Source organism: Rhinoraja longicauda, chromosome 9 (genome assembly GCF_053455715.1).
Source record: "Rhinoraja longicauda isolate Sanriku21f chromosome 9, sRhiLon1.1, whole genome shotgun sequence".
Lineage (NCBI taxonomy): Eukaryota > Metazoa > Chordata > Chondrichthyes > Rajiformes > Arhynchobatidae > Rhinoraja > Rhinoraja longicauda.
This window is the reverse complement of record NC_135961.1, coordinates 22,037,869-22,061,187: the sequence shown is the minus strand read 5'-3', so window position 1 is coordinate 22,061,187 and position 23,319 is coordinate 22,037,869. Positions and strand designations below refer to the sequence as shown.

The 23,319-nt window shown below is 39.3% G+C and overlaps 1 protein-coding gene across 3 annotated transcripts in view; it reads right to left on the bottom strand.

Moving 5' to 3' along the window:
- mark1 (MAP/microtubule affinity-regulating kinase 1) overlaps positions 1–23,319 on the bottom strand; it is a 140,473-nt gene that overhangs the window by 37,625 nt on the left and 79,529 nt on the right. For 2 of the 3 annotated variants that reach the window (XM_078404930.1, XM_078404929.1), the window contains exons 4-6: positions 6,211–6,259; positions 3,562–3,627; positions 727–797 (exon numbers count right to left, since the gene is read on the bottom strand). In XM_078404930.1, coding sequence (XP_078261056.1) covers positions 727–797; positions 3,562–3,627; positions 6,211–6,259 — 186 coding nt within the window. Of the gene's footprint in view, positions 1–726; positions 798–3,561; positions 3,628–6,210; positions 6,260–9,439; positions 9,552–23,319 lie in introns of those variants that run through there. The other variant, XM_078404932.1, reaches the window with a different exon arrangement.

Below are 23,319 nucleotides of genomic sequence, written 5' to 3'. Positions count from 1 at the left end.
AATGTGTGTAAGGTAGCGTTAATGGGCCGAAGGGCCTGTTTCCACGCTGTATCTCTAAACTAAATCTCTTTAATTGAACCTCTCCCCCCACTACATCATCTAAAGCACTATTAAAGTTAGAAGTATTTAGCAACATTCAGTCATGTCAGACCAAGCCCACCGTTCCTGCCGGACACACTGTGCTTTAACCGATGACATCATCTGCCTTCTAGACAAATGTTTGATAAAAGTTTCAGTGGACTTGTTTGCATTCTTGCTTCCCACTTGACTCACAAATCCTACCGCATATCTTTGCCATTAGACTGCATAATTCCACATCTGTAACATTATTCGACATGTCCAATCTGAGATCGTCTGATGCTGAATTTCATATTCATGTGATTATTGTACCTGAACCCATCTTTTTCAATACACTTCAGGCCAACCCTCCACATTCTAACATCTACAATCTGGTAGTCATGCAAAATCCTAATGCCCAAATCCCATCACTTGTTGTTCTGTTCAAGTGCATCCGTTTACTCACTATCATAAACTGCTGGGTTGTGCAATACCCAAAATACACATCCTTGTTTTTACATTGCTCAAGTGTGTGTTTCCAGCCCCATAACTACACTCTTTGAAACCTGGTAATTTAGTTCACATATTTATATGCAACAATCCATAACAATTTATCATGAATGTCATGAGAATTAAACCTAAGTTCTTATGTAATTGCTCCCAACTCACCTGTCTAAACTTTGCCCTTGCTTCTTTTTCTTTCATTCTTCCATGTGCAACTAAGTAATCAAAAACTTCTCCTACATTGCAAGGATGTAAAAGGAGAATGAAGCATGTTTACTGAACGCACAGTCTAATATTACACTTATTCCCAAACATGTTCACTTTTCAAAGCTCTTTTCAAATAAACTGAAAAGCAAAGTGGTAGAAATACATCCTTCATCGCTTGCATTACACATGCAATAGAGCATGCAGCTACAATCCTCCAAAAGTTGGATTCATTGTTCAGTGGCCAAAGGCAAATTTCAAACACAAAATCTTTGTTGCAAACCTCATCACATTCCATATTTTCTAAACTCTATAATTATGCTTTTTTTTAAAAATGTACATAGGAAGGAAGTTCTCATCTCCATTTAAAAGAATGAAAATAAAAACTTGAAAGCAGACTGGAGATACTCGACAGGACAGCCTCTGAATTGAGAACCAAATCAACTGGCAAACAAAGCTGAAGAACATAACACAAATTCACTTTCATTTGATTAGAATCATACATTAATAATTCAGAAACAATAAAATACAGGTGCTTTATTCAGTTACTTTGGCTGTGGGCAAGTTATAACCAACAGTTAGCAACACTACAAAAATCACAACATAAAATCCTCCAACATTTTCGCCACCTCCAACGGGATCCCACTACTGGCCACATCTTCCCATCTCCACCCCTTTCTGCTTTCCGCAGAGACCGTTCCCTCCAAAACTCCCTGATCAAATCGTCCCTTCCCACCCAAACCACGTACTTTCCCCTGTGTGTCTTCTGGCTGATCACAAAAATGAATGGAAAGGTTTTATGGGGAACCCAGACATCCAGAGGTTCTCAGCTGGAGTAGAATTTGAAAGAGCAGAATGTGACAAACCTACATTTAAGTGGGACAAAGCTTAAAAAAAATAATACATATTGTGACAGTCTAATGTATCCGGTATAACATTTCTGCATTCCAATGCTTTATCCTACAGGTATTTTTAGATGAGATTTGATGCAAGAGACACTTTGCTGGCATGAGAAGTTCAACCGTCACACTATTTAAACATGATCTCACCCTGCAATTTTCTGGGGCAGAGATCAAAAGGAATTTGCTAGAAAAATTTACTGCATTATAGTTTTGGTAATAGATAAATGGTTCTGTATTCATCAGAGGAAAACTATAGTTACAACTACTATTTTTACAATTTTAAGATAATTTGACACACATTAATTTGGTCTCTTATTTACATTTACTAAGGATTCTGATTTAAAAATACAAAAATAACTTTCAACTCTCGGATTCTGATTTTAAAATACAAATATAACTTTCAACTCTCAGTTTAACAAATAGTGCACAAATACAAGGTGCTTTAAAATGTAAATATAAAGTAGTTAATGTGTAAACATTACAGAGTTAATTGGCAGAGAAAAACTTTTATCGGGAACAAAAAAGCAATAACCTACTCTCAATATTTATTTAACACAATTGTTGAGATTAAGTTATTCCTCTTTTGTTCCCCGTCCAAATGTACTAATTTTCTACGTTTGTCTTTTTACAACTGGGCTAAACCTACAGCTCATCATCCTCGAAAGGATTGCTTACTTTGATATCAATCTATACTTTTGGGTGCCTTGAACAGCTACATTGGAACCAGGCTGTTCAGGAACTTGAGACTCATAGAAGTCAAAGGGAGAATGTAGCAAAATCTTAATTAAAAAAACCCAAAAGTGATAAAGACTAGAAGAGATAAATAACAATGGCGACAGAACACTGTCTTTAATTTTAAGAGTGCTTTTAACTGAACAAAAACTTTAAGAGGGTAGTATAAGAAAATAACTGCAGATGCTGGAACAAATCGAAGGTATTTATTCACAAAATGCTGGAGTAACTCAGCAGGTCAGGCAGCATCTCAGGAGAGAAGGAATGGGTGACGTTTCGGGTCGATATCCTACTTCAGACTGATGTCAGGGGGGCGGGACAAAGGAAGGATAGAGGTGAAACCAAGCGCAAGCTCGGCGATCGCTTCGCTCAACACCTGCGCTCGGTCCGCGTTGGCCAAACTGGTCTCCTGGTGGCCGAGCACTTCAACTCCCCCTCCCATTCCCAGTCTGACCTTTCTGTCATGGGCCTCCTCCAGTGCCAGAGTGAGGCCCACCACAAATTGGAGGAACAGCACCTCATATTTCGCTTGGGCAGCTTGCAGCCCAGTGGTATGAACATCGACTTCTCCAACTTTAGATAGTTCTGTCCCTCTCTTCCCCTCCTCCTTCCCAGATCTCCCTCTATCTTCCTGTCTCCACCTATATCCTTCCTTTGTCCCGCCCCCTGACATTAGTCTGAAGAAGGGTCTCGACCCGAAACATCAACCATTCCTTCTCTCCTGAGATGCTGCCTGACATGCTGAGTTACTCCAGCATTTTATGAATAAAAAAACTTTAAGAGAGTCAGATGCAAATCGAACATTATTTCAGTGAACAAAAAATGGAGAGCAGCTTATGGAATTCCACGAGCCAGGAGGCAGCTATGGGGAGAAATGGACAGATTACATTTTGGGTCAAGACCCTACATCAGGCTAGGCGAAGAGTCTTCTCTCTGGCTCTCTGTTAGATAACAAGAAAGGGTCTACTCGAAATATCGACTGCATTTCCCTCCAATGCTGTTTGCCTGACCAGCTGCTCTCCTCCAGCTGCTCTCATTTTCACCCCCTGCAGTATTCATCATCTGCAGTCTCTTGTGCCTCCATTATTTCAGAGAGATTCTCTCCTTGTGGAAGCCACAAACTTTGCATCAATTACAAGGAACAGCCAAAGCTTTCACTTACCCCCACTTGCATATTCCATGATTAAATACAGTGTCTTCTCAGTTTCAATTACTTCAAATAATTTCACTAGAAGAGAAATAAAGATTGCCTATAAATAATACTAATGAAATCATTATTGAAAAAGTAAAGAAAGTGTGGGGATAAATTATTCTGATCATGGTTAGCATTAATACATCAGACACCATCATAAAGCACAAGTTAATAAAGCAAAATAGCAATTAAAAAATAATCCTTGCTTCTGAATTCACGCAATTGAATCTTCCCTATTCAAGTGATTATCACATTTGAAAGATTTAAACATTTAAACTGTGTAACAGAGTGCAGTTTTAAAATTTCCTTATATTGCCCGTTGCAAGGATACTTGAATTTCACTCTGACCCAATGATTATGAACATCATAAATGTCAGTGTCAATCTGACCTACAGTTTATTACATATGACATTTCCATGGTCTGAGGTATTTCTAAATGCTCTGTGCCTGAAAATAAATCTGCTTCATATAGATCTGAATCCATTGAAGTGTTCTGCAAATTACACATCTAAATAATTTTATAAGAAAACTGTTGAAATATGCAGCCAACAAGGCAGGATTTAGAAAGGCAAGTAAGAAACAGTTGCATTTTAGTCTGAAAGTTTCCCATCAAAACAAGGAAAAGTTAGAAATTCACACATTTTGAATTGAAGAGTACAGTAGCAGGTGGAGAACAAATGGAATGCTTGCGATTGGCAGAAAATCAACACCAGCGGCAGTTGTGGTACCAGCTGAGAGAGGGAATACGGCTTAGCATCTGAAGATCATTGCCAGGAGCAGATATGGATAATACGAGATGAATGAAAGCAGAGGAAGGGAAAGAAAGGAAAATTACAAAAATAAACAATGCTGGAACTGAATATGAACTGAAGCAACAAAAAAAATACTGCAGATGCTGTGAATTCTCTAACACTTTGCCGTCAGTGTATATAGCATTTCATATCTCAAACCAAGGTTTGGCGAGATTTCCAGAAGGAATTTTTAAACCGAGGAATGATATTCGATACATTTGCAGTGGTGCTTCTCTCTTTCCTAGAGAGAAGAGGACATGAACAAAGCTGAGCTCAAAGGTAGTTTTGCCAAGACACTCTAGTATTAACATCTTTTTTCCATTACTGAAAACTATATAAATCTATGGGGAAATCTACATACGTGGTTGTCGCTGGGAATTTGGGAGAAGCGTATGGCATTCCCAAATCGGCATTTAAACTGCATCGGTACTTTTCTTTTCAATCCAGACATGGTTTCAACTAAGTTATTCAGTATTTTTCAACACTAGGCACTATCTGAAGATTCCCTCTGAATATAATTTTGTAATGTTAAGAAAGAATCTTGTATTAGTAACTGTCACTGAGAGTTAGAGAATGTATACCATCATTTTCCTTGCTCCCTATGATTATAGTGCCTGGAAAAGTAAAATAATACTTTTCATTAAATAGTTCATTTATTTCTGCCAGTGAGAAAAGGACGTGGACTGCAAAATCCAAGTCTTTAAATACAACAATAACCTAAAAATATCCAATAAATTATATATTTAGTAAAACAGCAATGTAAATATCTGGTCCCCATTCAGAAACATTAATTCCATATTGTGTTTGAGACAGAAAGATTGAGAATTTATTGAAACTTAATAATTATACTTTAAGCCACCCAACAAAAAAAGTTGTATTAATTATTCCACATAAACACAAACCATTAAAAAAAACAGGAATTCAATTGATTTTCTAAAAAAGTGTTAAAAAAAACACTTTTTTAGTGATAAAAAAACCCAGACACTGCTGTTAAGGGATCTGGGTGGAGAATGTGGGAAACTGGAGCAGAAGAACAATATAAAGAATGAACATTGGAAACCCACATTCAACACACCTAGCTGAAATTACAGCAATATAGAAATAGGATATGCTCTGCCTGTACATATTGGCATTGCGTCTTTGCCATCTTTATTTCCCAAAGTCAAATATGATATAAAATGAAGCATGCAAGTTCACCCTAAGTTGATGCACATTGTTCTCATTAGCTGTTTGAGAAGGGACCTTTCTATTATCGTAAATTAAGTCATGCTTTGTGAGATACTGTTTTGTATGGCTATATGGTGTCGAAAAAGAAAGTGGTGCAATGCAAAGAGGTACAGGCAGATCATATCCAATTTGTACACCGCTGTAATTTCAGCTGGGTGTGTTGAATGTGGGCCTCAGTGCCTCGTGGCTCGGGGGGACTTACATTCAAAACACCTCACAATTAAATGACACTTGTCAGGAACCTCCCTAATTCATAGGGGGAAAAAAACCACTTAAGTTTTATCTGACAATTTAAGTAAATTGAATCCCCTTTTTCTCTGTACCCATGCACATCACTCATCACTGCCTATGAAACAAAACCCAACAGGAGACACTGGATTGAGAATAGGCAGATATTAGAAAGGGAACAAAAAAGTGGAAAGCAAAGTAAAAGCTGATGCAACATTACAAATATTTATCACATTTGGCATGGAAAATAATGGTCAACAGAATGTTAGAAATAAAAGATCAAAAGGATGCTCTTATCAAAGAGTAACAGATTATTTAAAATTAATAATCTATATTCAGTACACATTCAAATATGATTAAAATATAATCTTACCTATATTGGGATGATTCAAAATTTTCATAATTCTTACTTCTCGAAAGAGCTATTTAAATGAAAAATAATATTAGCATTGAGCATTTTCTGAAAACATATATTATAGTTTGCTCTCCGTTTTTGCGTAAACTACTGAGACTCATTATGAAGCCGTCTGTACAACAGAGTACAATACAAAGGCTATTTAGTTTTGATCTTTGACAGAAGACTGGGATTAGTGTCAAAACAAACATAATGCAGAACAGGGCAATTCAGTGCATTAATACATAAGCTCTTTCACCTTTTTTGACCTTGCTTTGAATCCAGCCCGAGGGAGAAACTTTCCAAATTCTGTTGCCTGGTATTATACAAATGTCACTCTAGCACTCAGACCTCCCAACATTTGATTTTACGAATTCATCATTTTGATGTCCATAATTCAGAATTTTACATCAAAATTCATAATATGGCACGTAATGCATCTTTTCAGCAAAAAAAAGTATGCACGCCAAATGCGCATACGCGTTGCGCTACATTCATGTGTGAAAAATGACTATTATTTCCTACAGTCTGTAGTTCTTGGACTACATGTACAATGTCGGGCTTATCGTGAGTATATTCTGCTATTTATAGAAAGGTTATTGAACAGATATACTTTTTGTAACACAAAGAAAAAATTGTTTTGTTTTGCTTTTTCCTTGCACATCCCAATTCTCTTGGTGTTGAATAAAAGAACAATGGTCATAAAATGTATGACTAAGTTATGAAGAAAGAGTTGATATATGCGACTCGACTAAGCACACGGAAGTACTTGTTGAAGTAAATTCGCACATTAATTGATAATCAGCCCAAAAAGGTGCTAAGTGGCTTTTCTGCTGTGTTTTATATTTTAACCCTGTCTTAATTAATTAATATAGTTATATAATCTTGCACTTAAATTTAATATTTACTCATTACAGTCCCACTACTGATTTTCTGGCACTCTTGGTTCCAGAGCTTTGCTGGTTTATCCAGCTAGCCAAGGAAGTCAGCTATGGGGATAGATGTGCTGTCTCCAGCTGGGCTGGAGTTCCAGAGCCCCGGCCGCAGATTGCAAATTCAACCCACCGATCGGCCATGGAAGTCCCGATGAGGTCGAGATTGGTTGCCTTGCCCAGCCTCGGTGCCACATTTTCGGGGAGACTTCCAGGGCGGGGGGATTTCTCGTGGAACCCATAGCGACCTCTAGCGGCCAAATTGACAAACTGGCCATGGAAGTCCTGATGAGGTCGAGATTGGCTGCCTTGCCCAGCCTAGGTACCACATTTTCGGGGAGACTTCCAGGGCGGGGGGATTTCTCGCGGAACCCCTAGCGACCTCTAGTGGCCGAATTGACAAATTGCAATTACCGACTGTTTTGCGGAAAAATGAGAGGCGAAATCGGAATGGCGGAAATGAAATAAGAAAGCCGAAACTTTCCGCCAAATTCGGAAGGGTTGGGAGGGGTGTAGCACTGCAAGGCAACTGTAAAGCAGTTATGTTAATAGGACTGAGAACAAGCGCTGTTTTATAATTGGTGGCCAGGCTATAGGATTACATGCACACCTTATACAGTTTGCCTACAAATGTGCTTGGCTGCAGGTATTCTACAACATAAACTGAACTACAACACCTGAAAATGATATGCAACTTACATTTTTCAAAGATTAACAAATAAATCCTCACCCGGCATGTTCTTTGCTAAAAAAGATCATCTTTGGCTGGCATGATGAACTTGTTAATTGTTACTGAACACAATATCTACCCAGAAACTTAACAGGGTCTGTCGAGTGAGGCTGAAATACTATAGAAGGGTCTCGACCTGAAACATCACCCATTCCTTCTCTCCAGAGATGCTGCTTGTCCCGCTGAGTTGCTCCAGCTTTTTGTGTTTATCTTCGGTTTAAACCAGCATCTGCAGTTCCTTCTTACACATACTATAGTTATTGGTCTCTATTGATTATGCCTTGTTTGATTTAAATCAAACCAATTACAGTCTGGTTGCAATTGCTGTGGGCTGGTAGTATAACTCAACTCAATGTGAGACCATTCACACTTATGTTTTTATTTTATATTTTATTTCATTTCTCAGAAATGCCTCCAAAATATTTCTTATTTAATGATTTACTTTATGGCTCATCACCCATTTTGTAAACCAACACTTCAATCACATTGTACACATCTTACAAAATCTTGCAAAGCTTGAAGACAACATCAACTAAGTCTTCTTTTACATGGGTCATAAGGTTTGGCTGAAATTGTATATGTCCATGATGTTTTTCTCAAAAGAATGCCATTCATCCTTTGTATATATTTAAAGAATTAGAAGATATTTTGCAAATCAAATTTAGGTGACTCCAGTGTCCAGGTAGTAAAGTTCAAATTAATAAGTAGAAACAAGGATATTAGAAGTTAGATTTAATCGATTGGTAAAAAACATACAGAAACGTTAAAATAGGATAGCAAAAGGGAGGGATAAAAGAGCAAGTACAAACAACGTAGAAAATCTTTATTTCTGCACTACTTTACAGAGTAGATGAGAAGCGAGAGCAAAATTAAATTTTAGGACCCATGCATAACTGTGCAAGAACAGTTTACACATGGGCTCAATCACAAATGCACAACTTGTGGATTGATAATAGGACAATCCAATTTTGCCAATTGCCTGATACTTTGAAATACAGAGAAGAGTGCCAGTCCTTAACGATACACTGCCCAATGTAGGCAGGCTGCAGCAATGCATATAACGCTGGAGAAAGAGGCAACTTCTGCTCAATGAAACACAGGCCAGGAATTAGGCCAACTGTGCTGGGGTGAAGGCCTCAGACCAGCCAATGCTACAGAGAGCAGAGTTTGGCACAAGGTAGCCACATTGGGCAAGACTGAGAATCCCACACAATACAGCAATGTGAAAGGAGGTTTCTTGATTCACGATTGGTCAGGGAGAACCGAACACCATTTGTATCCCTGAAGAGTGGAGATCTTCACATAAAAATATATTTTTATGAAGCTTGGGCTCTTTAAGGCAATCTTCCACCAATTTGGTCATAAGCCATTCTAATAATTGTAGCAGAGCTTCATTCAATCAGACTGAAATCAGCACTTTATTGTATGGGGATTCTCCCTCGTGCCCATGATAAGCACATAGTGCCAACCTCCGTTCTCTGTGGTCACAGCAGATCTCTTGGCCTTCACCCAGTTTCACCTGGAAATATTTGCTGCTCCGTGCATAATATTATTTTGTGTAATCAATGCTTTTGCGTAATCAATCCATTTCTTGGGCTCATTTGTCACAGTGTATACTTCCTTCAATCCGATTGAGTGAACAACCATTCTGGTGCAAGCTGCAAAGGACAATATGTTGGAAGTGGTTCAACGGGATAAATACAGCAGTTGCTGCTCAAATACTCACAAAAAAGTCTGTGGGCAAGTGTTCACTATTTTGTTACTGTAATAGTCATCCCAAGCAAAATGCACACGGAGGAACCAACGGCTACACTTAGCCAGGCCGACCCTGCAACGCCACCGGGACAACAGACCTTCATGGTCAGGTCAAGATCCCTGCACTCATAACAACTGGGACTTGAAAATGGTGCCAAACTGGCAACTCTATATATTGTCTCAGTGTACTACTGCTATTCCTCTTGTACTGCATCTGAGATGCTTATCTAATATGCATCTAAATGCTTATGTACAGTGATTCTTATACTGTACAAAAAAATGAATTTCACTGTTCCTCAGTATGTGACAAATAAAGTACCATAATACATAGAGTGCACTGAGGCATTCTCCCATCAAGACTCAATCCTGACTCAGGGGCTGCCTGGAGTTTGCATGTTCTTCTGGTAACCATACGGGTTTGCTCTCATTTTCTCCCACATCCCAAAGATGTGTTGGTTAATTGGCAACTGTAAACTTTCTGGTTGGAATGGGATTACTTTCTTTCCCAATACTAGCTCTTGCCATTACTTTTGAGTTTGAAACCTGTGCATACACACGTGCCTTAAATCGGTTGAAAGCCTGCCATGAAGGTTCTTTTTCAGATAGTTAATCAATAGAACTTTTAATCACAAGCGTATTTAAGTATTTAGAGCTACACAAGAAAACTGTAAAAAAGCCAATAAACATTTAAGATTGAATAAACAGCCAACACTACATTCATACAACTTCACAATGGGTTTATTGACAGACATGAAATTCTTATCACTGCAGGCAACATTGCACAACAGGATTTTATACTTATGCTTTGCAATTTCCATAGGAACTCACAACCTTTCACCCGGTTACTGCTGCTCCTGTGTAAATCACAAGCAATAATGCACATCAATTTAGTTCATGGTTATAACAATCAATCATGTTTCTTTAGAAGGCACTGAAAGCATGGTTGCTATGTTTGCAAATGATACAAAAGTGTGCAAGAAAATAAGTTGTGGAGAATACAGTTGGTGAGACCCTGCAGAGCTCTGAGAGGCAAAGGGATCCTTGTGATCCACCAAACAATTCACAAAAGGTGCAACAAGTAATTAGGAAAGTTCCAGTGCTATTGCACAGTACATTGCGAGAATAACTCAATACAAAAGTAGTGAGATTATGCTTCAATTATTGAGGGCGTCTGCAGTGTTTAGTGTTATTCCGCATATTTACAATGTTGGGAATTGGGAAAGATCAGAAAAACAGCATTAGGCTGATATCTAAAATGGGCGAGCTGTCTAATGAGGAAATGGAGGACACGGTAGTCTTGGATGCGCTGGAGTTCGGACGAGGGAGAGGGGACTTCAAGGTCATACAAGGTGCTGGGAGTGTCAAGTCAGCACTGATATGGAGAGGGTGTTTTCTCTAGTTGGAGAATCATGAACTAGGGATCACAGCTTAGAAAAAAGGAATCGCCAATGTAGAAAATAAGATGAAATTTGTGTCCCTCACAGGTTTCTGAGTCTTTGAAGCACTCTCGTTCAAAGCAGAGTCATTGAATAGTCTTAAAGCTGGGGCAAACACATTATTGAGTGTAGTGAAACGTTACAGAGTTGACAGGAATAGGTAGTAGAGGGTACAATTAGACCTGCCAATAACTTCTTGAATGGGGAAGCAATCCCAAGAAGGGAGGGGGAGGGTGGGGGAGAGTTGTCAAGTGGCCTGCTCATGCTCCTAATTCATATGCTCACATATTTTTTTGAAATTTAATTATCATAAATATTCTTTGCACTGAAAGCAGAGTGCATTCTCAGCTCTGAACTAACTCTAGCATTTGTCATTTGAATGCCCTATGACAGAGGCATTGCTTCCCTGCCAGGGAAAGGATCAGTTATCTGACTAGACTATTATTCCATTCTGCAGAATCTGCTAAGTACAAAACTGAACAAAAAATGCAGTCTCATTCATTAATGCACAGGCAAATTATCCAACCAGTGCCATTAAGGGGGAAGGAAATATTCTCTTCCAGTATCAGGAGAGGATAAAATAAAATGTACATGAAAGGGGATCTTTCTGACAGCTGCAGTTCTTTATTTGCCCTTATTATTGAGCAACTCTTTAAAGTAATCATCACAACAAATGTCAGTTCTGTGCGGGAAAATAACTGCAGATGCTGGTACAAATCGAAGGTATCACGAAATGCTGGAGTAACTCAGCAGGTCAGGCAGCATCTCAGGAGAGAAGGAATGGGTGACAGGATCAGTCTGAAGAAGGGTCTCGACCCGAAACGTCACCCATTCCTTCTCTCCTGAGATGCTGCCTGACGTGCTGAGTTACTCCAGCATTTTGTGATACCTTCAATTCTGTGCGCATCGTTTTCAAAAATGAAACATCCTACAAATAAATTCAGCTTTTTTGTTGGGCAATGATGCCAACTGAATTTGGATTTATGATGGAATATGACACCCCCATTCCTTTAATAAAAAAGATGCAACTGAAAATAATCGAGGGGCATATGCACACCATATATTACCAGTCCGAGCTCAGTCGAGTTCTGGGGGATGCAAACCCTCAAGGACCCCTGGAATCTTCTGTTTATGAAATACTGCAATCGTACAGGCACAGTAGAAGTAGATGAAAGAGTAAAACAAAACACAACTCCAAGCCTGCAGGAGGAAGGTTTTCTTTTCCTCTCTCCTGTCAGAAAGTAGGATTTAATTACAGGGGGTCACATAAGGAATGTCTCAAGTGGCTGATGAGAAAGTCAAGCATGACGGGCTTTGCTCATGACAGCTGGGAATTTGCAGACATCATCAATGTCAGTGCTTTGCTTCCAGGATCAAGGCACAAGGCAACGAATGAGTGAAAAATAATTGACTTTGATTTAATATATCAATTATAAGGGGGATGCAGGAAGAATTGGGTAGGCAGTCACTAAGGTTGAAACATTGCATAAGGAGTACCAGGACAGTACAGCATTTTGTTCTGCCTTTAAATCGATCAGAGGCAGCTGCATTGATCTCAATCATCTTGAAGTATTTTCTGGAGCAAGGTCACCTGCCAAAGTTAGGGAGAGGTATAAATAGATTTTCAAAAGACAATCATAGTGACTCTTCAACTACTGACAATGGCTTTAGCTTTTCAGTATCAAATATAAAAATGGCTTTGCTGTTCATAATCATATCCTAATATGCAATACCAAAACTATTGCTTCAAGGGATTTATTTTTGACCAGAGTAAACAAGGAAAAATGTGTAAGAGATCTGAAAAGATTTTCTGTTCTAAGTAAATTTGTCATGTTATTTGCACTGTAGATTGGTATACAAGGTTTATTTATATTTTAAATATTGATGAAGTGTCACTGTTTGCTTGGAATTTCTGAATGTAGATGAAGCAAGCTTACTGCAAAAATGGCTTTACCATCACCCCAGCTGATAATGCAATTATAATAGTACATTAAAACCCGTAATCTAGCAATTCACAAATGTCCTTCAGTGGGCGTTAATTCTTTGTGGCAAATATACAAAGAAAATGTCAGAGAGCTTATTCCTGGTGCGATTTGTCTGACCGGCTGATATATTAGATTTTTATTATTTTCACATCACTGTTCCATAAAATGTGTTGATATTCTGTGTGATGCAGCAGTATCATTTGATCTATAACAAATTATTATTGGTATCAGAGAAAATAATTGAGAAACTAAATGTGGGAGGAAATAACACAGGCAACTTTTGTTCAGTGATTCTCTGCAACTACATTCTGGGAATGGCTGGTGTTGATATTAGTTCACTCCTACAACTTAAAATAAGGTGTGAATTGGTCAGATCAATAAAGAGAATGAGTATCAGCAACATCTCCCTTGCACTTATTGGAAGTAACGTTGCTAAATCTAATTTTAGCATTTATATCATGACTTTAATGAGGGAAAAGCTATTATTGGAAATCGGTGGCACGAGATAAGCTTTTCAATCACAGCCATAAACTATCTTTTAAAATCTTTATTGACTTCCTGTGATATTATTAGATTTTTTAAAATATACTGTACTCGCCATCTTCCTCAATTATTTTCCTGCCGTCAACATATGACAGAGACTCATGCCTTTCAGTCCAATATGCCAGCCATACAGTACAAATCAACACTAATCCTATTTACCAACACTTCAGCTGTAACCTATTATGTGGTCATAAACATATTACTTCCAATATTTATCATTATTATCATAGAACCTGCTGAGGGCACGCAACAATGCCTTTAAATCTGGTGACACTTCAGCATACAGTGTTGCCAGATCACACCTAAGCAAAGGTATTAAAAGGGCCAAAGACACCCATAGGCAACGGGTGGAAGACCACTTCAACACCACGGACACCAGAAGCATGTAGCAGGGTGTCAGGGACATCACTGGCTACAAGAGCAGCCCTGCCTGCCCCCACAGCGATATGGCACTGACCAACGAGCTTAACACCTTCTTTGCCCGCTTTGAAACTGGCAAAACCACCTTGAGTGAAAGAACCCCAGCCGAGGCGGTGGGACAGGTCTTGCAACTGAGCACACAGGAGGTACAACGCGCTCTGCAAAGGGTCAACCCACGCAAGGCTGCAGGACCGGATGGTGTTCAAGGAAGGGTACTGAAGGACTGTGCTGAACAGCTGGCTGAGGTATTCACCAGGATCTTTAACCTGTCATTATCTCTGGCTACGGTCCCCAAGTGCCTGAAGTCGGCTATCATAGTTCCGGTGCCGAAAAAAGCAAAGATCTCCAACCTGAACGACTACCGCCCGGTTGCCCTAACGCCGATAGTCATGAAGTGCTTTGAGAGGCTGGTCCTCTCACACATCAAATCCAGCATCCCTGACTCACTGGACCCACATCAATTTGCATACAGGGCAAATAGATCTACAGAGGACGCCATCTCTCTGGCTCTTCACACTGTCCTGACTCACCTAGAGAGACAGGGCACGTACGTGAGGATGCTATTCATAGACTATAGCTCCGCCTTCAACACGGTCATCCCCACCAAGCTCATCACCAAACTCCACCAGCTAGGCCTTAGCTCGTCATTATGTGACTGGATCCTGGACTTCCTGCTGGAACGACCGCAGGCAGTGAGAATGGGCCCGCACCTGTCCTCCACTATCACCCTGAGTACCGGCACACCACAGGGCTGTGTTCTGAGCCCCATGCTCTACTCCCTCTTCACACACGACTGTGTTCCTGCATTCGACACCAACACCATTGTCAAGTTTGCAGATGACACAACGGTGATCGGGCTGATCACCAACGGGGATGAAACAAACTATAGAGCGGAGGTGCAGAACCTGGCGGACTGGTGCTCGGATAACAACCTGTCCCTAAATACCACCAAGACCAAGGAGCTGATCATCAACTTCCGTAGGTCACATAACGGGGAATATGCCCCGATCTCTATCAACGGGGTCAGTGTGGAGAGAGTGTCCAGCTTCAAGTTTCTGGGCACTCACATTTCGGAGGACCTAACATGGTCCAATAACACTGCTGCGCTGGTCAAGAAGGCAAAACAAAGACTGTTCTACTTAAGAACACTGAAAAAGTCTGGTCTACCCCAACAGCTGCTGACGACCTTCTACCGCTGCACCATAGAGAGCATCCTAACGCATGGAATCCCTGTGTGGTACCTCAGCTGCACGGAGGCAGAAAGGAAAGCTCTACAGCGGGTAGTCCATAGAGCTCAGAGGACCATCGGAACACAGCTACCAGACTTGGAGGGCATCTACAACACACGATGCCTCAGAAAAGCCACCAGCATCCACAAAGACTCTTCACACCCCTGCAACAGTCTGTTCGAACTCCTTCCATCGGGCAGACGATACAAGGCCTTCTATGCCCGCACCTCCAGACTCAGGAACAGCTTCATCCCCAGGGCCATAGCTGCTATGAACCGGTCCTGCTGAGCCGGATGGCCACAACGCATAGATCAACTTGCACTTTACCCTGTCCAAAACTGTTACAACTGTTCGTTTCGTTGGGTTGCTGCTGTCTAAATTACCTAAATTATTGCATCGTATGGGAGGCGCATTCCCAATCTTGTTGTACCCCTGGGTACAATGACAATAAAGATATATTGTATTGTATTGTATTGTATTGTATAGTGCAGTTGCAATGGCATTTATTTGGAATCTATAAAACATGCAGAATTGAAATCAATAGGTTTAAAGTTATTCTGAGACCATTTGGAGTTTGCAATAATCTCTTGTATGACATTGTGCTCTTTTGATAAAATACATATCTGCAATTCTCAGGGACAAATGCACAGATCATGCATTTCTATATTCAGCTTAATCTGGTCCCAAAGGCCACAAACTCAAAATATCAACACTCACAAGGAACCCTGCCTAACCTGTGAATGTTATTGCTGTCCACAAAAATAAAGAAAAGGGCCATCATCTTAGAATGTTTATGATACAAAGAAAACTTGTGGAAACACATCTGAATAGATTTGGAAAAGTCTGCCAGTTAAGTAGAAGGAAAACTAAAAGACAAACATTATTTCTTCAACACATACAGAAGAACGTGAACTAGTTTTACTTACATTTTAAATCCTATAGTGCCAGTCTGAACAAAATATTGACCACAAAATTTTCAATATTCAAAATAATACGACTATATTCAACATTGTTTGATCTTGCCTGTATCTGATATTTCTGTACATTGATTTTCATGATGACAACATCATGGCAACCCTATGGTTTGAAAGCATGTACAACATTCCAGGATACATCAGTAACATTTATTCAGTCCAGCTGCTCCCCCCCACCCCCCCACCCCCCCTCACCCCCATCTTCTGCAATGTTTGGGTAACAGTTTTTTAAAATCAATGTAATGAAAATGTTCCAGATATTATTCAGGAAAAGTAGTTTAAGAGTATTTTGTTTTATACAAGGAGATTTCATATTTTTGTGTGTCAGCCCAGAAAATAAGGCTTGTATTTTTTAGGATCACTGTGTTGTGTTGCAATGCTTAAGAGACCAGCATGCATTGCCTATTTCTAATTATCTGACAAAATGGCGGTAAACTGCCTTCTTGAGCTGCAACAATCCTTCAGCTGAATGCACACTCACAATGTGGTTGGGGATTGAGCCAGGATTTAGAATCTGCACCAACGAGGAAAGATAATATATTTCCAAGTTGGGGTCACATGTATTTGCAGGAGGTGGTGTTTCATGTATTGGAAGTCCTCGCTGTTATAGGTGGAGATCACAGATTTGAGAGACACTGTTGAGGTTGCCTAGGTGATCAATCAGCACATTTTGTATATGGTGGTTCAATACTGCAACCGCCGTGCACTGGTGGTGAAGGGAATTAATGTGGACAGGAGCCAATCAAAAAGGCTGTGATGTTGATATCCAAGGATACATGGGTGTAGTTTAATTTAGAAATACTGCATGGAAACAGGCCCTTTGCCCCACTGAGTCCATGCCGACCATCGATCACCAGTTCACATGAGTTCAATGTTAACCACTTTCCAATTCCTACACACTAGGGGGCAATTTACAGAGGCCAATTGACCTACAAATCAACACACCTTTGGGACGTGGGAGGAAACTGGAGCATTTGGATGAAACCCATGCAGTTACATAGAGAAGTGCAAACTCCGCACAGACAGCGGAGATCAGATGGAATCTGGGTCACTGGCGCTTTGAGGCAGCTCCTACCAGCTGCGCTGCGGGTTGAGCTTCCTGCGAGCTGTTGGAGCAACAGTATCCAGGCAAGTGGACATTATTCCATCACATTCCTATCTTATTCCTTGCAGATAATGGAAAGAATTTGGGTGGCTGAAAATGAATTACTTGCTGCAAAATAACCAACCACTGGCCTGCTCTTGAAGCCACAGTGTATGTGGCTGGTCCAGGTGCAAAGTGCTAACGTGTCTGGGTTATTAAAACACCACCGCATATAACCAAAAATAGTCATGAAATCTTTGTCTATATGAGCTTAATAAATAGTTAATGGCCTTTTAGAGCAAAAATGATTTATCAGAATGATACCTGGACATCAATGATTTGTATTAAATGGAGTAATTACACAACCAATGTAGGTATTCCCTCAACTTTAGCAGGTTCAGGGATAATTTGATATGGATTTTCCAGGTATCAATGGAGGTAGTGAGAAACTGTTTACATATATTTGGACAGTCTCAATAGGAGTACTTAGAACCAGGGAGTGAATTTAGAAAATGCTATCACAAACAAAGGACGGGCATTGGAACAAACATAAGTACACAAAAGTTGGAGGGGGATTAACAAAGATTGCATTCAAAAATAAAATGCCTCTGAATGCTCTTCTCTGGTTTCTTGGCTCCTAATAATGCCACAATCTCTGCTAATTAATGGTATAATTGATGTCAGCAGCTTTCAATGGCACATTTACAGATACACAGTTTAATCAGAAATCTGAATACCACCATGATAACAACTTGTGTGAATACAAGAGGCTAAATTAAATGGCAACTGGAAAATGTTCCTAGTGCAGGTCGGTGGTTGGACAATCAGAAAGGACATTAAAGGGCAAAGTGATACAGAATAGGTTACAGGAAGATAGGATGGGAGGAAGATAGGATGGGAGGATAAGACTGCTCAGAGGCCGAATTGCCTCCCGCTAAGGAAAGATAATATCATGCTTCAGTCGGATCTTCTGGTTGAACACAAGTCAAAGCTATAAAAATTAAAACTTGCAGAAATTACAGAATTTAGTTTCCAGCATTTTCCTGTCCTGGTTTACAAGAATAAGGCTTTAGTTTAATTAATGGCAACGACCCAGTCACATCAGAGTTAAATATGCCAAGCCTGCATAAACATGTCGACAGAAGTAGAAATGAAAAACATCACACAAATAGCTCATTTTAACACTAATAAATGGATATAACCAGAATTCCATTTCCACAATTATTTCCAGAGCTATTCAGACAGCTCATCATTTTAACACGGGGAGATAAATGATAATTTAACATATCTATTGGAAGAGGAATGTAAAAGAATTGCTCAAGACAGTAGGTTGCAGAACGTTAGAATCAAATCACAAAAGGGATGAAAAAAAACTGAAGATGCTGGAGATCAGAAATAACAACAAAGTGCTTGAAAGCTCAGGTGAAGAATAAGGCTGCAGCATAATGCCCATAAGTCTCAGTCATCAATGGAAGGTGAAACAAAAATCCATGATTATCTGATGTAGTGTCACTGACCCAAATCAATAACACCCATTTCACCCATCTATCTTCTGGTCTGTTGAGCAATTCCAGCATTTTCCATTTTTGCTGCAGTAACCACATGTTGTTTTGCCACTGCCCATATCAACAGCTCTTTCAGACACAAGTAGGAGCCAGCCACGGTTACCTCAAGCCTGCCCCACTCTCACAAGACTTCATTGATCGGGACATAGTCACCATGATGAGGCCAGTTTATGAGATGTGACTGAAAGTTTGACAAAAGGAAAGGAGTTATGGAGAAAAATTTGTAAGGATTAGATGGTGTTTTCATTTTTATAGCATTAAATAGCAACAAGATCCAGGCATGTCCAAATGAATGAGAAATGGCATAGTCAAATACAATTTTTATTTTTGATAAAATCTGGTATGGTACCATAGCAGGGATCCAAATCAAAGTGGAAGAATTGAAACGTAGAGTTGTAGTGTAGTCAGGTGGCATACCTCTGGGAAGAGGGTGAAAACAACATTTAAGAAAATGAATTTGGAAATACCACCAGTATTCATCTGCACGAAGAAAAAGCTAGAGTAATGAAAGGATTATAACTTGAGGTGGAAATAAAATATATAAGAGCCAAAAATATAAGACAATCTGAAGAAAGGTCTTGACCCAAAACATTGTCTATCCATTTCGCTCCACTGTTGAATTTTTCCAGCATTTTATTTGTTATAATAATATAATAAATATAATATAATAATAATAATAAGCATTTATTTTATATAGCGCTTTTCCAGGTGCTCAAGGCGCTTTACAAAAACAGTCATGACATAAAAACAAACAGACGAACTATCCTGACGGAGAAGCGGCGAACAAATGGCGTCAGCGTCCTCTCACGTCAGGGTCCGGCAGTAGACAACAAAGAGCACAAGACACACAGATACAATTTTAACACAAACAGCCATCACAGTGATTGTTCCAGGCACATCCTCACTGTGATGGAAGGCAAAGAAAAGTCTTATCTCCTCCTCATTCTTCTCTCGAAGTTACGCAAGATTCCAGCATCTGCAGTCTCTTGTATCTCCATTATCCCAGCAAACCTCAACTGTTTCCAGCAAATTAACATCCTTCATAAAATAAATAATATTACTGCCCCTGTAAAAATCTGAGGCTTGTATAATGGGATGCAACAGAAATTTTCAACAAACATTGAAGATCTCTCTCATTCTGGCAAACTCCACACACAGTAGCAGAAGCATATTCAATGAAATCAATTAATTTTTAAAAGGCCTGATATTTCATCTTCTCTCTTAATGTCATGCTTATGTTGCAATCTTTATTTGGCTCAGTGAAATCATTAAGAATTTACTTGAAGGTTTTTAAAAAAAAACTTAATGTTTGCTACTTGGAGGAATTTTTCAACACAGCTGGCTGTTCATCCTGCTCAATGATGCACTGTTGCTGGATGACAGACATCTACCAGGACTGACAGAGGAATGAAATAAATGATATGATGGAAATAATCTTTCGTGGTCAATTTCCCCCCCGGACAATTAAATCTAATAAAATAGGTTTTTAAATAGATACCAAGTAATTGTCAGAATCTGGTTAACTTAAATGTTTTATTTCATTATTCAGTTGCTAATTTTGAAGACTAAATGCAGCACAGCAAAACAACCGTACAAGTTTATTCAATGCCCCTTTAAGAAAATGGATGCATCAGAACTTATGAATTTGTAACACTAGAATTTTGAAGATGATCTAAGTAAATATTTAACAATCAATATAAATCAGTATTTTAAAAGATTCAATATTTATATTTTGCATTTTAGTAATTAAATAATAACAAAGCATCGATACAATCCAGAACTACTTATTCAAGGCTACGCATAAATTGTGTGATGCACTTCAAAAAATTCAGACAAAACCATAGAACAGCAATACTCAGTTCTATTTATTGTAGTGATGCATAATAATCAAAATACATTTTTATTCAAGGTGAGGGAGGATAGCTTAAACTACGTAAACATTAACAAAAAACATTTAAATTATGTTTTTAAAGGTATGTGGAGCATGTTATGCTAGAAACTAGCACATTTGTTTCCAATACAGATCAAACTGAGCACTGCAATTCATTGCTTCAATATGATGGACTTAGTTTAGGCTATGTCTGCTGCAAAAATAGATGAGGATGGGCCGGCAATTGGTGGCTAGACAGCATGCTCCAGGAATAGTCAGTACCACCAGAAATGGAAATAGGTCAGACAATCCAACCAGACACCAGAGTGATCTAGTTTTATGGCAAAACGTCTTGCAAAATTGCAATTTATTGATATTGGTTTATAATTGTCGCGAGTGGGGAGATAGTCAAAAGCCTTTGTTTGCCTGCTGCCCAATTAAATCAGATAATAATGATTTAATTCCAATTAAGTCAGATAATTAAATCAGATAATACTATATACAAATATATCCAAGTGCAAATACAACAGGTACAGCAAAGAGAAAAATAGCAAAGTGCAGAATATAGTTTTCAACATTGTAACGTTACTGTTCTGAAAAAGTCCACTGTTCACAAAGGGATAACATGAAGGATTGGGACCACATCCTAGCTTATGGAACAATTGTTCAGAAGTCTGATGAGAGGGAAAGGATCTGTTCCCACGTCTCTTGGTACGTTTTCGAGCTTTTATTATTTTCTGCCTGACGGGAGCAGGGAGTAGGAATTACCGGAGTGAAAAAGGTCCTTGACTGTTCTCCCGAGGCAGCTGTAGTTCGGACCTTATAAATAACTACATTTCGTAAGGTAAAACTACCCCAAATGTTATTTTCACATTTTTTAATGTTGATTTAATGATAAATTGGTATGATAGAAATTTTTTAGAATCATTTTCTCTTGCAATTTAAAAAAACTTCAAAACGCATTTCAATAAATAGAATTTATGAGGAAACATGATAGGATATGAATTGAAAAAAGTAAGAAATATCCTCAAAGATTTGTGAAGAAGATATTAGCAGTGACGAGTGAAAGGATCACTGAGCAGTCAGTACCAATAACATTAATTTGGGAAGAGAGGAACACAAAAGAAAAAAGGAAGAAGGAAGGAAAACCAAGTGAACTGGAGGAAAGAAAGGAGGAAAGGTGTACAATAAATGTGATTTATTTTCCAAATAACTAGATCATTTCACAGTACTTCATCTTCAGTTGGTTACTTTTGAAATGCAGATACAGTTTTTATGCGAGCAAAAGATACATCCAATTTATACTGCAAATTGTCACAAACGGTAAATGGGCAAGCAGCTGATCATTTTTTTACTATTGTTCAATGACAGAGAACTCACAAGCAAGCAGTTCAGAATGCCACACAGTGCCAGCCAGGAGGTGGCACCTCAAATAATCCAGAAATCCAGTTCTGCATTAAAATCAGTCTAAAGCTTGTGCTCAAATATCCAGCAGGGATTGGATTTTGACAGGAGATTACATATAATACCACAGGAGATAAGATAATAATAATAATAATAATGTATTACATTTATATAGCGCTTTTCATACACTCAAAGACGCTTTACAGGGATTTAAAGAACATAGGGAAGTGAATAAATAGATAAATAAGTAAACGAACAGAGAAAGGAGACAGAAGGTGAGGTGACCTTCAGTGGTTGAAGGCAGTACTGAACAGGTGAGACTTCAGCGATGTTTTGAATTTGGTGAGTGAGGAGGAGTCTCTGACGGTTTGGGGTAGTGAGTTCCATAGGGTGGGAGCAGCGATGGAGAAAGCCCTGTCCCCCCAGGATCTGAGTTTGGTCCGGAGGGGGGGGGGGATAGGAGATTGGCAGCAGCAGAGCGGAGGGTGCAGGTGGGACTGTAGAATTAGCAATTACAGTGATGGGGTGGGAAGACCATGAAGCCATTGAAAAACAGACATTTAATTTAAAAATCAAGCATGACCTAATCAGGAACCAGTGGAGGGTAACGAAGATGCGGTAATGCGTGAACCAAACTAATTGAGCTGCGGGCCAGAGTTTGGCCACCCTAAGTTTACTAGGGACAGGCAAGGAAAATAAGAGAGTTGCCCAGGGTCTAGAATGATGTATCTAGAGGTGAGAGATGATGTTAATTCTGTGAGACTGAAGTGTACCCAAACAATGGACAAAACCAATCTCAGTGAAGACATTCATTTAACAAAGTTTGCAAACAAAGTGCAGATGTTGCAATCTTGAGCAAGGCACAAAGTGCTGGAGGATCTCAACAGATCTGGCAGCATCAGTGAAAGGGATGGACAGGTGAGGTTTCGGGTCGGGACCATTCTTCAGACTGGTCCTGACCCAAAATATCACTTGTGCATTCCCTCAGCCAATGCTGCCTGACCTGCTGACTTCCTCCGGCACTTTGTGTTTGGATTAAACAAAGTTCTATCATTGCCCCAACACTTTGGGATGAATCACCATAATGAATGGGCAACCATTCAATCTACAGAGACAATGCTCTGGAACCAAGGATACCTCAGTAGATGAGCAACATTGCGT